Source organism: Chiloscyllium punctatum, chromosome 19, assembly GCF_047496795.1.
Source record: "Chiloscyllium punctatum isolate Juve2018m chromosome 19, sChiPun1.3, whole genome shotgun sequence".
In the NCBI taxonomy this organism is placed as follows: Eukaryota; Metazoa; Chordata; class Chondrichthyes; order Orectolobiformes; family Hemiscylliidae; genus Chiloscyllium; species Chiloscyllium punctatum.
The window spans coordinates 53,810,000-53,828,114 of record NC_092757.1 but is presented as its reverse complement, the minus strand read 5'-3'; the positions used below and the strand labels follow the sequence as shown (position 1 = coordinate 53,828,114).

At 43.2% G+C, this 18,115-nt stretch overlaps 1 protein-coding gene across 1 annotated transcript in view; it reads right to left on the bottom strand.

Moving 5' to 3' along the window:
- The window catches only part of LOC140491356 (complement factor B-like), an 80,197-nt gene that overhangs the window by 47,631 nt on the left and 14,451 nt on the right, over positions 1-18,115 (bottom strand). The window contains exons 4-8 of the mRNA XM_072589425.1: positions 14,772-14,942; positions 10,566-10,640; positions 9,985-10,118; positions 3,604-3,736; positions 2,181-2,315 (exon numbers count right to left, since the gene is read on the bottom strand). Coding sequence (XP_072445526.1) covers positions 2,181-2,315; positions 3,604-3,736; positions 9,985-10,118; positions 10,566-10,640; positions 14,772-14,942 — 648 coding nt within the window. The remainder of the gene's footprint in view (positions 1-2,180; positions 2,316-3,603; positions 3,737-9,984; positions 10,119-10,565; positions 10,641-14,771; positions 14,943-18,115) is intronic.

The following is an 18,115-nucleotide window of genomic DNA, read 5'->3' as shown; positions in this document are numbered from 1 at the left end:
TACCAATCGGATTCATTCTTCCGATCGACCAACCAGGTCGTACCCTCTACCTGCATTCACCTAACCCTACCTCACCACCCCACCTCTTCTCCACACTGTCCCCTCCATATGTGTAGCTCCCCTTGCACCTACCCCCAGAAATGAGGAAGGATTGCACCCAAAACATTGGCTTCTCCACCTCCCGCTTGCTGCATTATTGACTAGGCCAACATTACATGCCGCAAGGGCAGTTAAGAGTCACCCACATTGCTGTGGGTCTGGAGACACATATAGGCCAGACCAGGTAAGAATGGCAGATTTCCTTCCCTTAAGGATATTAGTGGTCAGGTTTAACAACAGTTGACAGTGCTTATGTGCTTTTCATTGAACTAGTTTTAAAAAAAATATATTTCCAGGTTTTACTGGAATTCAAACTTCACCACCTGTCATGGTGAAATTTGAAATGGTGTCCCCAGTACATTAGCCTGGAGTTCTGGATTACGAGTCCAGTGAAATCACCACAATACCACCATCTCCCCCAATCTTTCAATATACAGGATAGCATGTTTTAAAAGACTTTCAGATGCCTTTGATTTGAAATGTGCATTATCTGAGTCACCTGGACAAATGAATTAATTAATGCAAGCACATATATATGAGATGTTATATAGGCCACACACAGATTGTCAATAGAGTCATGAAGCACAGAAACAGACCCTTTGGTCCAACCAGTCCATGCTGAACATAATCCCAAACTAAACTAGTCCCAGCTGCCTGTTTCTGGCCATATCCCTCCAAACCTTTCCTATTCATGTACTTATCCAAATGTCTTTTGAATGTTGTAACTGTACCCAGATCCACCATGTCCTCTGGAAATTCATTCCAGACGCGAATCACTGTTCGTGTGAAATATTTGCCTCTCATGTCTTTTATAAATCTGTCTCCTGTAATGTTGAAAATTTGCTTCCTCATCTTGAAATCTCTTACCCTAGGAAAAAGACATGCGCCATTAACACTATCTATATCCTTCATGATTTTATAAGGTCACCTCTTAACCTCCTATATTCTAGTGAAAAAAGTCATTCAGCCTTCTTTGTAACTCAAAGCTTCCATAACTGGCAAATCTCCTCTGAACCCTCTCTAGCTGAATAATATCCTTCCTATAACAAGGACATCTGTACACATTATAACTGTGTGTGCATGACTATGGTCTAGGCAGAGGCAGACAGACACTGTGACTCTGATGAGCCTGCACGGGCAGTCCAGTCTTGGAGCAGGTTGAGCTGAACTTTCTGAGGGAGAAACTGGATACCAAACTTGGTTTTCAAAATGAATGTTTGCTGGTTTAATTCACTCAAGTGTGACATGAGAGGCAATAACTATTGAGCTTGGGGGAGGCGATGGCCTATTGGTATTATCAGGTAATGTTCTGGGGACCCCCAGGTTCAAATCCTGCCACGGCAGATGGTGGAATTTGAATTCAACAAAAGTCAAAAATCTACTGATGACTGTGAATCCTTTGTTGATAGCTGGGAAAACTCATCTGGTTCACTAATGTCCTTCAGGGAAGGAAGCTACCATCCTTACCTGGTGTGGCCTGGACCCCAGACCTACAGCAATGTGGTTGACTCTCAACTGTCCTCTGGGCAATAAATGCTGGCCTAGCCAGTGATGTCATCATACCATGAATGAAGCTTAAAAAAAAGCTTGTTGTTTGTTTTTTATGAATCTTGATCAGCATCAATGTTCTCACTTCTGTCTTGTCCAGTCCCCAAAATCCCAATCCCCAGTACAAGTGATTAGATTAGATTATTTACAGTGTGGAAACAGGCCCTTTGGCTCAACAAGTCCACACCGACCCGCCAAAGCACAACCCACCCAGACCCATTCCCTTACATTTACCCCTTCACCTAACACTACGGGCAATTTAGCATGACCAATTCACCTAACCTGCACATTTTTGGACTGTGGGAGGAAACCGGAGCAAACCCACACAGACACGGGGAGAATGTGCAAACTCCACACAGAGAGTCGCCCGAGGCGAGAATAGAACCTGGGTCTCTGGCGCTGTGAGGCAGCAGTGCTAACCACCGTGCCACCCACAAGTGCTTATTAAAACAAATTCATCATCATGACCAAACACCTCACCCCACTCCTAACACTCCCTCCCATTCTCCCACCAGATCCCCCCACAGACTCACCTGCTGTGATTATAATGATGACCTGTTTTGGAATGGCTTGACTATTTCCAGCATGAAGATTGAAGGTTCTGTTGATGGAGGAGTAGACCACCTGCATTGCTGAACCTGTGTTTCTCCCACTATTATTGTAATAGTCTTCAACATCAAAAAAAAACATGTTAAACTGATGAGCTTTAAAAATCAAACTCTTAACCTTTCCTGTCCTCCTTTCCATCAGAGACACGTCCAAAGTGAGAAGTATCAAACAGAATGATGGTGCAAGCTAAAGACAGCCACTAACCACCAACAGTGAACCGAGGATGAAGAAATGATCAGATAGTACTGCCCTTGAGGACAAGAAAGGAACAAATCTTTGTAGTCATGTTAACTGGCCTGAACCGGAATTTACTTGTCCAAACACAGCAGCCACCAATGCTGTGCACTAAGAATTCAAACCATTGATGCAGCAATGGAACTGATCCAACTGCTGGAAGATGGCCGATAGCTTGAGAGAGTTGAAAATATCTGTTTTTTTGTTAATTATCAGATTTAAAAGGTAAAGACTTAAAGTTGTCTCACACGGGTGGATCTGCCTGAAATTCTTTGTTTATTTTACAGACTTTCCTGAGGTGAAAGGGACACTCTGTGTCAGTCACAGACTGAGTAATGTTGATGAAGTTACCCATTCTTCATCAAGGAATGACTTTACCTACATGTATATTTACAGCTAGCATTTCATGCCCACTGCATTTGCAGCATTTTTCTCCTCTATCTTTCAGGTCTGTGTCTTTTACAGCTCCATATAGTGTCACCACTATTCCCGGGCAGAATGGAGCCTGATCAATCCTGACTGGAGAGCACACCACTGGGAACCAGAGCTTCTCAAACGTCTTGTTTGCTGACCCTCTGAATAGAGGCAGGAGACATAGTGGTCACCCTGCATACGATCTACTGGCCCTACCTGTTTACATTTGCCACTGCAATTAAAAAAACTCCTCAGAATTAATGGCAGCTGATGTCAGCCATAAACATCCTGCTGTTTTTCTGTAGACAGACTTTTCTTGCTGCTGCTCGAGCCATTCTCTGACTCTGTCACATTGATATCAATATTCACTCTTCATACCTTCCTCATATATTCTTTTCATTTATCTACATAACCCACTGATGATCCATGGTATTATCTGAAGGATTCTGTTAAGCAGTCTGCAGAATATTTCACATAGAGTACTTACTGTGTGATTGCAGTAGCTTTTAGCTCTCTATCTTTACCTTTCTCTCTATATTTTCCAACTGTGTTGAAATGCATGATACTGTCTCAGCCTTCAGTCTGCCAAGGGGGGATCGTGACCATCCATTATCCTTCCCAGCTGCTGCCTGAACACGCTACATATTTCTATAATCTCCTGCTTCTCATCTCAGACACAATGGACATGATGCCACTAACCTCGGTATTCCATCTGTGACATTCTTTCCATCACGACCTTCGGAGTGAGGTTTTCCTGGATGTCTGTAATCACGACAGGATATGATCCAAATGTGATCACTTCAAATCGGACCAACTCGTTTATATCTGATACCTAATGCATAGCAAGCAAAGAGGATTGTTCAAACTAAATATTGTGCCGTGTTCCTTGTATCATTCCCTCTTTGATATCTTTTCAATATTCAGACAAATTTGAAAGACAGAATTTCAATTGTGGAATGTCTCAGATCTCCACAAATTATCAAGTACTTGTTCTACAAACTAAATACTGGAAATATTTTGTGTACAGCAAAGTCCCACAGATTGAGTTATCAATGTTGATTGCTGGTATAGCCTTTTAAATATTGTAATTGTACCAGCTTCCACCACTTCCTCTGGCAGCTCATTCCAAACATGCACCACCCTCAGAGTGGAAAAAATTGCTCCTTAGGTCACTTTTAACGGGCGGCACGGTGGCACAGTGGTTAGCACTGCTGCCTCACAGCGCCAGAGACCCGGGTTCAATTCCCGCCTCAGGCGACTCTCTGTGTGGAGTTTGCACATTCTCCCCGTGTCTGCGTGGGTTTCCTCCGGGTGCTCCGGTTTCCTCCCCCAGTCCAAAGATGTGCAGGTCAGGTGAATTGGCCATGCTAAATTGTCTGTAGTGTTAGGTAAGGGGTAAATGTAGGGGTATGGGTGGGTTGCACTTCGGACGGGGAGTGTGGACTTGTTGGGCTGAAGGGCCTGTTTCCACACTGTAAGTAATCTAATCTAATCTAAATCATTCCTGTCTCACTTAAACCTATGCCCGCTAGTTTAAGACTCCCCAACCCCAGGGAAAAAGACCTTGTCTTTTTATCCTGTCCATGCCCCTCATGATTTTATAAACCTCTATAAGGTTACCCCTCAGCCTCCGACACTCCAGGGAAGACAGCCCTAGTCTATTCAACCACTCCCTATAGGTCAAACCCTTCAACCCTGGCAATATCCTTGTAAATCTTTTCTGAATCCTTTCTGGTCTAGCAACATCTTTCCTACAGCATGGAGACCAGAATTGAATGCCGTATCCCAAAAGTGGCCTCATTAATATCCACAACATGACCTCCCAACTCCTATACTTAATACTCTGAACAACAAAGGAAAGCATACCAAATGCCTCCTTCAGTATCCTATCTACCTGTGACTCTACTTCCAAGGAAAGCTTGCACCAGGTAATGGGCTATCAGGTGGTATTCTTGTCGAAAATTGCTCACTCTTCTGGAAGCATCTAGGAATCTAAAGAGAACTCCAAGTTTCTTTGGCCCAAACCATTTCCTTTCCTCCCCCACCTCGTCTGCTCTACAGTCACCGAAAGGAGTTGTCCATGAGAAGTTCAGAAAAGTCAGTAACATTGAGGTGATAATGATCTACTAGCTTCAGCTGTTTCCCTCTCTTTGGCTATCCCCTGGGCCAAACTGTTTTTAAAATCACCCAAACTCACAAACCCCCCTATCCCTGAAATCAAATCCTCTCTCCTATCTCTTCCCTCCAATGTAATCTTATACAATTCACCTACTATCCCCTTGACTCTAATTCCCACAAAACCATTGAACAGCCAAGTTCCTTGTCTGGTCTCCAGCCAATATTCTCACAAGGAATTAAGGGCTACGGGGAGAGTGCGGGTAAGTGGAGTTGAAATGCCCATCAGCCATGATTAAATGGCAGAGTGAACTCGATGGGCCGAAAGGCCTTGCTTCCACTCCTATGTCTTATGGTCTTATGATCTAATATTGTTAACGGCTATCAGTTCAGGTATTGCTCCTCTCTTCTCTTCAAAAGTACCCTCTCCTCAGAATACAAACCCTTGGCTCCTTTGCCCTTAGAAACTATAATCCCATTTGCGTCCTCTCTTTCCTCTCCAAAGTTCTTGAATACATCGACTCCCAAATCCGAGCCCATCTTTCCTCCAAATCTGTGCTTGAATCCTTCTAAATTAGATTTGCAACAACTCTCACAATATTGAATCAGTCTTTATCAAAGTGATAAATGACACCCAGTATCACAGTGAGCAAGGTATACTATCTCAACTCGACCTACCTATCCATTTGGACTCTTCCCTTTCTCTCCAAAGCTTGTTCATGGTTGGTTGGCTGAATGAGACTGTCCTTACTTGGCTCCATCCCACCTATCCAGTCACAGCTGTAGAGTCACTTCTAATGGCTTCTCTTCCAGGTCCAACCCTGGTATCTCTAGTGTCCCTCACGATCTATCTTTGAACCTCTTCCTATTTCTCATCTATGTGCTGCTCCTCTTCTACAGTGAAAAGACAATGTTTAATTTTTACAGGTGCTCTGACAACATGCAACTCCATCGCATTATCTCCCTTTTCCCTCTCATCCACTCCAAAATGATCAGATCCAATGCTGGGCAAACTGAAATTTCCTCCAATTAAATTTGAGAAGATTGAGCCATTGTTTCCAGTCCCTGTTCCATTTCTGTTCCCTAGCTATTTCTGTTCCATCCCTTTCCCAGTCTTTTTTCAATCTTGGTCTCATTGTTCACCCTGGAGTAAGCTTGTGACCACATTTCAGTGTACTTATTGTACTTATTGCCACATAGAACACCTCAGTTCTCTCAGAGCATCTGCAGATGAAACCCTCATGCCTTTTTTACTTTTAGACTTGACGATTTTATCACACTGTTCACTGGTCTACCATGGAATTTCCCAAATTCCCATACCTGTTGTAAATTTGAGGTCACCTAAAACTTTGATACCCATGTCTTTACATATACCAATTCCCGATGACCTATTCCTGCCCTCTCTAACATACACTGCTCTCCTGGAAAGCAATGTTTTGATTATAAATTTTTCATCTTTGTTTACAATTTCCTCCATGACTTTGCTCCTTCCTTATCTTTGGAATCTTCTCCATCTCCATAACCCTCCGCGATATCGGCATTTATCAATTTCTTGCCTCTCCAGCTTCCTTGATTTTAATTGTACCTACAGCAACTTGGGCCCTGAACATAGAACAGCACAGAACAGGCCCTTTGGCCCACGATGTTATACTGAGGATTAATCCTAACGTAAAATAACTTAACCTACGCACCCCTCAATTCACTGCTCTCCATGTGCATGTCCAGCAGTCGTTTAAATGTCCCTAATGACTCTGCTTCCACCACTACCACTGGCAACCCATTCCATGCATTCCCAACTTTTTGTGTAAAGAACCTACCTCTCATATCCCCTCTATACCTTTCTCCAAATATCTTAAAACTATGACCCCTCGTGCCAGTCAATCCTGCCCTGGGGAAAAGTCTAGCTATTGACTCTATCCATGCCTCTCATTACCTTGTATACCTCAATCAGGTCACCTCTCTTCCACCTTCTCTCCAGAGAGAAAAGTCCAAGCTCAGTCAACCTCTCTTCAGAAGGCAGTCCAGGCAGCATCCTGGTAAACCTCCTTTGCACTCTCTCCAAAGCCTCTGTATCTTTCCTATAGTAGGGCGACCAGAACTGGACACAATATTCCAAGTGTGGTCTCACCAGGGACTTGTAGAGCTGCAGCAAAACCTCGTGGCTCTTAAACTCGATCCCCCAGTTAATGAAAGCCAAAACATATACCATATACTTTCTCAGCAACTCTATCCACTTGGGTGGCAACTTTGAGGGATCTATGTACTTGAACACCAAGATCCCTCTGTTCCTCCACACTGCCAAGAATCCTGTCTTTAATCCTATAATCGGCATTCAAGTTCAACTTTCCAAAATGCATCACTTCGCATTTATCCAGGTTGAACCCCATCTGCCATTTCTCAGCCCAGCTCTGCATCCTGTCTATATCACGCTGCAGCCTGCAGTAGCCCTCGATACTATCAACGGCACCTCCAACCTTTGTGTCATCTGCAAATTTACTAACCCACCCCTCAACCTCCTCATCCAAGTCATTTATAAAAACTACAAAGAGCAGAGGCCCAAGAACAGAGCCCTGCGGGACACCACTCACCACTGTCCTCCAGGCAGAATACTTTCCATCTACAACCACTGTCTTCCTTCTGTCAGCCAACCAATTCTGAATCCAGACAGCCAAATCTCTCTGTATCCCATACTTCCTACTTTATGAATGAGTCTACCTTGGGGGGTACCTTATCAAATGCCTTGCTAAAGTCCAAATACACCACATCCACTACTCGACCTTCGTCGACCTGTCTTGTCACCTCCTCAAAGAACTCAATAAGATTTGTGAGGCATGACCTGCCCCTCACAAAGCCATGCGAACTACCTTTAATCACACTTATCTTTTCCAAATAGTCATAAATTCTATCCCTCAGAATTCTTTCCAAAACCTTGCTGATCACAGACGTATGACTGACTGGTCTGTAACTGTCAGGGATTTCCCTATTACTCTTCTTGAAAAAAGAACTAACATTTGCCTCCTTCCAATCCTCCCGTACGACTTTCATGGAGAGTGAGGAAACAAAGATCTTCGCCAATGGCTTTGCAACCTTCTTTCTCGCTTCTCGGAGCAGCGTAGGATAAATCTGATCTGGCCCTGGGGACTTATCAATCTTAATGTTTGCAAACATTTCCAGCACATCAACTTCTTCAATTTCGATCTGTTCAAGCCTATATCCTAGCTCCTCAAAGTTCTCATTCAAAACAAGGTCCTTTCCCTTAGTGAAAACCAAAGCAAAAAACCCATTTAGAGCTTCCCCTATCTGCTCAGACTCCACACACAAGTTCCCTCCGCTAGCCCTGATCAGCCCTACCTTCTCCCTGATCATTCTCTTATTCCTCACGTATGAGTAACATGCCTTTGGGTTCTCCCTAATCCTATTTGCCAAGTCTTTCTCGTGCCCCCTCCTGGCTCTCCTCAGTCCATTTCTAAGCTCCTTTCTAGCAAGCCTGTAATCCTCTAAAGCTGTGCTAGATCCTTGCTTCCTCCACCTTACGTAAGCTGCCTTCTTCCTTTTGACGAAAAGTTTCTCTGTTCTTGTTACCCAAGGCTCCTTCATTTTGCCCCTTCTTACCTGTCTCAGAGGAACAAATTTGTGCATCACTCACAACAACTGCTCCTTAAACAGTCTCCACATGTCTGCTGTGCCCTTTCTATGGAACATTTGCTCCCAGTCTGTATTTCCCAACTCCTGTCTGATAGCATCATAATTTCCTTTTCCCCAATTAAATATCTGTCCTCGGTAACTGCTCCTTTCCTCTCCAACGCTATGGTAAATGTGAGGCAGTTGTGGTCACTGTCGCCAAAGTGCTCTCCCACCGCGAGATCTGACACCTGTCCTGGCTCATTTCCGAGCACCAAATCCAAAATGGCCTCTCCCCTTGTTGGCCTGTCTACATACTGAGTAAGGAAACCCTCCTGAACACACTTGACAAAAACAGCTCCATCCAAATCATCTGCACTTAGGAGATTCCAGTCGATATTGGGAGAGTTGAAATTACCCATAACAACAACCCATCTGCACTTTTCCAAAATCTGCCAGCCTATGAGTTCTTCAATCTCTCTACTGCTATTAGGGGGTCCGTAGAAAACCCCCAGTGAGGTGGCTGCTCCCTTGCTGTCCCTAACTTCCACCCATACTGACTCAGCAGGCAAACCTTCCTCAACAACCTTTGTTGCTGTAGCTGTGATGCACTCTCTGATTAGCAATGCTACACCCCCTCCTCTTTTTCCACCCTCCTTGTTCTTTTTAAAAGTTCTAATCCCTGGAACATCAAGGAACAATTCCTGCCCCTATGAAACCCATGTCTCCATTATGGCCACAACATCACAGTCCCAAGTACTGATTCATGCTCTAAGTTCTTATTTCTGATACTCCTTGTGTTAAAGCATAAACATTTTAACCAATCCCTTTGTTTTATCACATGAGAAACCTTCCCGATAGATTCACTACATCCTGTCACTGCCCCATCTACAACTGCCCCCCTCTCAGATATGTAGCTCTAATTCCCAGCCCTTTGCCAAACTAGTATAAACCTTCCTGAACTGTAGAATTACCTTATAATCCCTTGAAGACATTATTTAAAACCTAATTATTTGATAAAGCTTTTGGTCCTGTTCTTATCTAATGTATTTCAGAATTATTTTTTACTGAAATCAACCTTTAAGACATTTTATACCATTAAAGGGACTGCAAATGAGTATTGTTATACAGATAATTTGTAACTCAATCTCCAATGATTACATCTTTGGTGAGTGACAAAGTTTAAACGTATTTACAATGTTCACAGAACTCAGTGGAAGACCCAAGACTAAGCAAATTGTCAATGTGTATCATTCTTTTGTACAATTTGGCTGTAACTCAGCCTTCATGCTGGTCACCTTTAGAACTTGGGAGACAGTTCCAAACTCTTCCAATCATACTCACCCCATTAACAAAATTCTTGACAAATTTAAAAGACCTCACAAAGTTTTCATTTCCAACAGTCCTTGAAGCATCAATGACAAAGAAGACATCAACCTTTCTCTTCTGACCAGGGATTTGTGCCCCTGAGTTCAGATCTGAGGAGATATAAACACATATATGACTGAAGACAGCAAAATTGCCATGAGTACCTTAAACGGGGACATCCTCTGAGCTTGTTTCTGACAGAAGCCTTCTTTATTTATTGCTGAGATTACACCTTTATTGAAATATCAGTTAAGAGTTTGATCTGCACAGATGCCAAAGGATGTGTGTCCTGCCACAGTGTTTGTCTATCCTGTACCAACATTGACAGAAATGGTTCATGGAATAAATCCACTGAATGCACATTCTGCCACCTAACCGCAACTGCTTGGACTAGTCTGCTCAGTAAATTCCCACCCATAATCCTTAAAATAAAGGCCAGGTTGACAATTAAACATCATATCCCAAACCTAACCTCTCCATAAGCAGCACCTCAGGACACAAGCTGGTAGAAAAACTAGCAATAATCAGAATGAAAAGAAGATGTGCATTGATCCTACCTCTGTTGCGTATTGTTGACTGCAAGATGTCCAATACCTCTGCCAGATCCCCCACATTATCAAAAGCATCTTTGCCTATTCAACAATGAAATGCAGAATCAGGAGATGGCTTTGTGCCATTGAATAATAATTGTTTATTAACATTTTACTTAGTGTGCCTCACTTTCACTGTACAAGCAACCTTATGCGGTAGGATATTAAATCGAGATCTTGGCAACCCTTTCCATTCAGGTTTGCCTTAATGATGAGTCCAATAATGGTGTCTCAACATTCAGTGTATCAGGGGATTATTTTTAGTTGCACCTCCAGTGAGTGTGTAACAAGGGCAGCATAGTGGCTCAGTGGTTAGTACTGCTGCCTCAGCACCAGGGACCCAGGTTCAATTCCAGCCTCGGGTGACTGTTTGTATGGAGTTTCTACATTCTCCCTGTGTCTGTGTGGGCTTCCTCTGGGTGCTCTGGCTTTGTCCCACAAGCCAAAGATGTGCAGGTTGAATTGGCCATGCTAAATTGTCCCTAATGTCCAGGGATGTGCAACAGTCGGGGGAATATAGAGTAGGAGAATGGATCTGGGTGGTTTACTCTTCAGAGGGTCAATTAGATTAGATTACTTTCAGTGTGGAAACAGGCCCTTCGGCCCAACAAGTCCACACTGCCCCGCCGAAGCACAACCCACCCATATCCCTACATTTACCCCACACTAAACACTACGGGCTATTTAGCATGGCCAATTCACCTAACCTGCACATCTTTGGAGTGTGGGAGGAAACCGGAGCACCCGGAGGAAACCCACGCAGACACGGGGAGAACGTGCAAACTCCACACAGTCAGTCGCCTGAGGCGGGAATTGAACCCGGGTCTCTGGCGCTGTGAGGCAACAGTGCTAACCACTGTGCCACCGTGCCACCCTTAAATGTGGACTTGTTGGGCCAAATGAGCTGTTTTCACACTGTAGGAATTCTATGATGTGATGTAGTCTCCTTGCTTGTTCTGCCTTAACTTGAAAAACACCTGAATTGAAGGAGATTGAGGGGTGGTCATGATCTCTCAGCTTACCTCTAGGTATTAATTATTAAATGAATTCCAGGCCAGATAGGGAATTATCAATCTCGTCAAAATCCTTCTCTTGACAATACAATAATTTACAGAATGGAAAATTAAATTTCCCTGCCTCCAACCAACCCAAAGTCCCTTTTTAATTTCTTTTAGATGTCAACATGTTTTACCAACACACCTCCATAACCCTTATGTCTTGGGTAGGATTTGAACCCAGGTCTTTGGGCCCAGAGGTAAGAACACTATCACTGCCCCACAAGAGCCCCTTCAAGTCCCATTTATAACTAGGCTCACCAAAAAGCACTTCCAACTTCTACCTGTTTATCCATAACCTTAACAATACACTTAAAATGACAGCTCCATAAATGGCTTCAGTATTTACACTGGGATCATCCTGAAGTGTAATCAGTGAGGAGGGAATTCTCCATTTATTTGCACAGGTTGACATGTATAAGTATACACTGGGGTAGGCTTGGACCAAAGCTCAAAGCCAACCACTTGGCCAGATGCACATGTTCTCTGGCTTGACGTTGAATTGCTCAATTTGATGGAGTAGAGAACATTACATTCAAACCTGTCCCATGTGTTCCTTCAGTCAGGTGTTAATTCCCTCAGTTCGCCAGCACTGAAAGGAGCAGTACCTAGTCACACTAGCTCAACTCATCCTTTATAAATCATTGGGTAGGTTTCTTTTTATTGTTTAATACTGGGACACGATTATTTTGGAATGTCAAGGCCTTACAGAGAATGCTGAAAGTTGCAAGAATAATACCAGGAATGAGGGACATGGACAGACTGGAGAAGCTGAGGTTGTTCTTTAAGTATAGAGGAATGGTTTTGAAATAAATTGTAAATTTATATATAGACGCAGGAGTCATCATGAGAGGATTGATTGACATGACTCAAAGTTCATATTATTAAGCTGGAGAGGTTTCAGAAACAATTTATCTGGATGTTGTCAGGAATGAGGGTTTGGTTTATAAGGAGAGGCTGAATAGGCTGGGACCTTTTTCACTGGAGCGTAGGAGATTGAGGGGTGACCTCATACAGGTTTATAAAACCATGAGAGGTATAGAAAAGATGAATGGCAGGTGTCTTTTCCCTAGGGTGGTGGATTTCAAGGCTATTTTTAAGGTGGTTACAAAGGCCTAGCAACGTCACTTCTTCCTCAGGTAGCTGAGGAAATTTGGCATGACAGCAAATACCCTTGCCAACTTTTATAGGTGCGCCATCGAGAGCATTCTGTCTGGATGGATCACTACCTGCTATGGCAACTGTACCATTCAAGATCAGAGACGGTTACAGAGAGTGGTGAACCCGGCCCGGACAATCACAAAGGCCAACCTCCCATCTATAGAATCCGTCTCCCAGACCAACGTCAAGGAAAGGGCACCAGCATTCTCAAAGATCCATCCCACCCTGGCAATGTTTTTCTACAAGCTCTACCATCAGGGAGAAGGTACAGAAGCCTGAAAACACGCAACAGCCAGTTTCGCAACAGTTTCTACCCTACTATTGTTAGAATACCGAATGGACTCATAAACCCTTCACATTTGGCTGTATCTGTGTTTTTGTTTTTGACGCTGTTTACCTATTATTTACTATCTATGCTACTTAACTCCGTGATCTGCCTGTATTGCTCCCAAGACAAAGCTTTTCACTGTACCTCGGTACACGTGACAATAAATTCAATTCAATTCTTTCTAGAAAATTGGGAAAATTAACCAATTGTTATTTAAGGCAATTATCTTTTTGTTTACAAGCTGTGAGCTGGAATGTACTGGCTGCAAGGTTTGAGAAGCAGATTTACTGCTCCTTTTCGAAAGGGAATTGAGAAAAACTTGTTGAGAAAAAGCTTGCAGACTGAATGAAGGCAGCTGAGAGGTGAGACTCAAAAAACTGAACAGAAGAAAACTCCCTCAACCTGGGCTGAAGCTGTAGCTAATTGATATGACCTCCCATTGTCCTCAAGAAATTCTGTTTTCAAAACGAATTCTAAGAAAACTCAGAACAAGACTAAGCCGTTAAACCTCTTGGGTCTTTTCCTCCACACAATTATATCACCACTGACTGGCACCTTATTACTGCATTCCCTTCCTTTTCATAGCCCTGATAGCCAGTGCTGTCCCCTGTGTGCCTTCAGTCGTGACGGAAACCAACATGTCATTTTGAAGGCTCACTCATACTGGCAAATGGTTTGAAAATTCCCAAAACCCTATTCTGCAAATGGCCGACACGTTAAACCACCTCTTAAATGTAACTGTGCTATTTGCCTCAAATACTCCATGGAGGAATAAGTCCCATATACCAGTCATTTTCTGGTTTGGTGACACTGTACCTCAGTGGTACCACTCTCACTGAGCCAGACAGTTGTGCATCTAAGTCCCATTCCAGATCTTGAACACTTACACACAAGGCAGCGCAATGCAGAGGGAGTGCTGTACTGCCAGAGGCATCGTCATTAACCAAGCTGTTAAACCATTTCTTGTGTGCTAGAAAGGTTCAAGGCACTATTTCAAGAGAAAGTAGGGGAATTGTCCCTGGTGAACTGTGTTTAATTTTGTGCAGATAGAGGTCATTCATCCTGAATTTCACTGAAATATGCATATAAAGGCACTTAAACCGGGGAGTGGTCGAGTAAGGAGGTATATGCTTGTCATATTTCTTACTGCAAATAAATGTAAGACTGGATTGGGTTGGGATATCTGGTCAGCATGGACGGGTTAGACCGAAGGGTCTGTTTCCATGCTGTACATCTCTATGACTCTATGACTATGACTATAACATGTAAAAGGTTGGTTATGTCAAAAACTTCAATAGTACCCTCACCAATTGGCTTTCTGAAGTAGAAGAAGCTGACCAATATTTTTATAAGAAAAGGGAGGAAAATGTTTTACCCCTCAATAAAACAGATTATCTGCTCCCTTCCACATTGTGGGAGCTTGCTGTGCCAATTGGTTGTTGCCATTTTCACACAACATTGGTTACAAAATGGTTTGGCAAGTCCTGATGTTGTGAAAGGTGCTATACAAATGCATGTTCTTTTTTCTTTAAGAACAGTCCTCTTGAATCCCTTGTGGCAAATAATCACACTGGAGGCCCACTAGATGTAATAAAGGATTTAGGATAAATGAGATATAAAGAACTTTACTTTCACACCGAGGCTGTACTCCAGACCATTGACCGGTTTCTAAGCACGTACGCTGTGGTGAACCACGTAGAATGTACGTGCCACATTTATACCGGACCGTTGAAAGAATACCATAATTCGTCCCTTCCTTCCTTCCACCAAAAGGGATTCCAGGGTTGGAGCAGAACATGCCTAGATGGAAAAATACAATCACTTGGAATATCAATTCCTCCGATAAGAAGAGAACTTGGAGAAATAAGTAGCGACATCTTGAAAAGAATCCATATTACAGAGGAGGTGGCCCTGGAGGTCTTAAAACGCATGAAGGTAGATAAATCCCCAGGACCTGATCAGGTGTACCCTAGAAGTCTGTGAGAAGCTAGGGAAGAGATTGCTGGGCCCCTTGCTGAGATATTTGTACCATCGATAGTCACAGGTGAGGAGCCTGAAGACTGCAGGATAGCTAGCATGGTGCCACTATTTAAGAAAGGTGGTAAGGAAAAGCCAGGGAACTATAGACCAGTGAGGGTGAAGTGGGTAAGTTGTTGGAGAAGATTCTGAGGGACAGGATTTACATGTATTTGGAAAGGCAAGGATTGATTAAGGATAGTCAAGAAGGCTTTGTGTGTGGGAAATTGTGTCTCACAAACCTAATGTTTGAAGTGACAAGGAAGATTGACGAAGGCAGAGCGGTGGATGTTGTCCATATGTCTAATTCAGTAACATGTTTGACAAGGTTAGCTGGTTAGCAAGGTAAGATCACATGGACCCAGGGAGACCTAGCCACTTGGATACAAAATTGGCTAGAAGCTGGAAACAGATGGTGACGGTGGAGGGTTACCTTTCAGATTGGAGGCCTGTGCCCATGGAGTGCCACAAGGATCGGTGCTGGGTACACTTTTTTTTTGTCATTTATGTAAATGACTTGGATGTGAATTTAGGGGAAATGGTTAATAAGTTTGCAGGTGACACCAAAATTGGAGATGTAGTGGGCAGCGAAGAAAGTTACTTCAGATTACAATGGGATCTTACTCAGATGGGCCAATGGGCTGAGAAGTGGTAGATGGAGTTTAATTTAGATAAATGTGAGGTACTACATTTTGGAAAAGCAAATCTTAGCAGGACTTATACACTTAATGGTAAGGTCCTAGAGAGTGTTGCTGAACAAGACAACTTAAGATGTAGGTTCATAGTTTCTTGAAAGTGGAGTCCCAGGTAGTTGGGATAGTGCCGAAGGCATTTAGTATGTTTTCCTTTATTGGTCAGAGCATTGAGTATAGGAGTTGGGAGGTCATGTTGCAGCTGTACAGAACATTGGTTAGGCCAATTTTGGAATACTCTGCACAATTCTGGTCTCCCTGCTTTAGGAAGGATATTGTGAAATTTGAAAGGGTTCAGAAAGGACTTACAAGGATTTTGCCAGGGTTGGAGGATTTGAGCTACAGGGAGAGGCTGAACAGGCTGGGGCTGTTTTCCCTGGAGTGTCAGAGGCTGAGCAGTGACCTTATAGAGGTTTATAAAATCATGCAGAGTGTGAATAGTCATGGTCTTTTCCCCTGGGAAGGAGTGCAAAATAGGGGGCATAGATTTAAGGTGAGAGGGGAAACATTTAAACGCACAGAGTTGTACATGTATGGAATGAGCTGCCAGAGGAAGTGGTGGAGGCTGGTACAATTGCAACATTCAAAAGGCATCCAGATGGTACATGACCAGAAAGGGTTTAGAGTGATTCGGGAAAATGCTGGAAAACGGGACTGGATTAATTTAGAATACCTGGCCAGCATGGATGAGATGGATCAAGGGGTCTGTTTCCATACTGTACACCTCTATGACTGTGACATAGAGCCAGATTCTGATTTTAATTTTAGACTGGGTCAGTCAAACTGCCTTTCTGAAACACCGCAGTTGAGATTGAGTCTTTAATGTGTTCACACAAGAATGGGAGTACTTTTCCATCTTTGATTTCCATTATTTCATCCTGGATTTCTGGGTCAGGTTAAGCACCTCATATGCCAATACAGAGCTAGAACAGTGTTAACCCTATTTTTAAAAAAATCTACACCCATGCTTGCTCAGGTCAAAGTGGGCAACCTGCCAACTTTGTGTACCACCTAGTCTGAAGGTTGAAGGTGTTGACCCAAGTGGCTACCTTGTCACTGAGAAAATTGCCTTCAATCTCTGTGCACCAAAGGAGGTGCCAGCAGTGGTTTGGAGACCACCTGATCAAGTCAGCCTATTCCTCTTAAAGGCAGCCTGTACCATAAATAGAGGCAGCATGAAACATTAGGACTGCAACATAAATTATTACAAATTATTTCAATCATTTCCAGAGATATTGGAAATGCAGGTGAACAGGAGAAGCATTGTTTTGGTGCCAGGGTTTGGTGGGGTCGGGGTGGAGGGGAAGGGGGATAGGAGCAGTGGGGTAGTTGAGATGTTAGATAGAGGAGACCCTCAAGCATGGCCCTCTGTGGGGAGTAGGAACAAGTGACCAGGAAATAGAGATTTTTCCAATGTCTATGACCACATCTGTGTACAATAAAATAGCCAGTTTGGCTGCTTATCCTGGAATGAGGGGTCTGCTCTATGAGCACTGATGAAGTAGACTCGGTCAATAGTTCTTCAAGTTTAGAAGAATGAGGGGTGATCTTATACATAGCCTATGGGGTGCGTTGGGTCGATACCAGGCTGGGATGTCTAAGAGTTAGAGCTCATAGCCTCAGATTGAGGGTTATTGGGGACTGAGGTGAGCAGAGATTTCCTTACCTGAAACGTTATGACTGTTCGCAATTCTTTATCACAGAGAACCACAGATCCACAATCATTGACTAGATTCAAAATATGAGAAAGTGAGGACTACAGATGCTAAAGATCAGAGTTGAAGAGTGTGGTGCTGGAAAAGCACAGCCGGTCAGGCAGCGTCTGAGGAACAGGAGAATTGACATTTCGGGCATAATCCCTTCACCAGGAATGATATGCTTTTCCAGCACTACACTCTTGACTAGATGCAAAATAGAGACTGACTGTTCTTCTAGATGCTATAAGAAGCAAGGGGAATAATTCAAAGCACATTAATCATTACCGTTTGACTGACAGAGCAGTTGAAAAGGGCCAAATGGCCTGTTCCAGTTCCTTACATTATGTTCAGATTTATCACTTATTTTTTGGAATCTTGCAGAGTGCAAATTAGCTTCCTGTTTTGTCTAACATTATGCAGTGATTGCTGTTAAAGATATTTCATTGCCTGTGAAACTCACTAAAATATGCTGGGGGAAGACAAAAGCATTAAATACATTAAACCTGCTTCTCTTTCTTTTAGTAACAATGACATAATGCAGTCCGTTCTATATGAAGCAGTTTGGGAT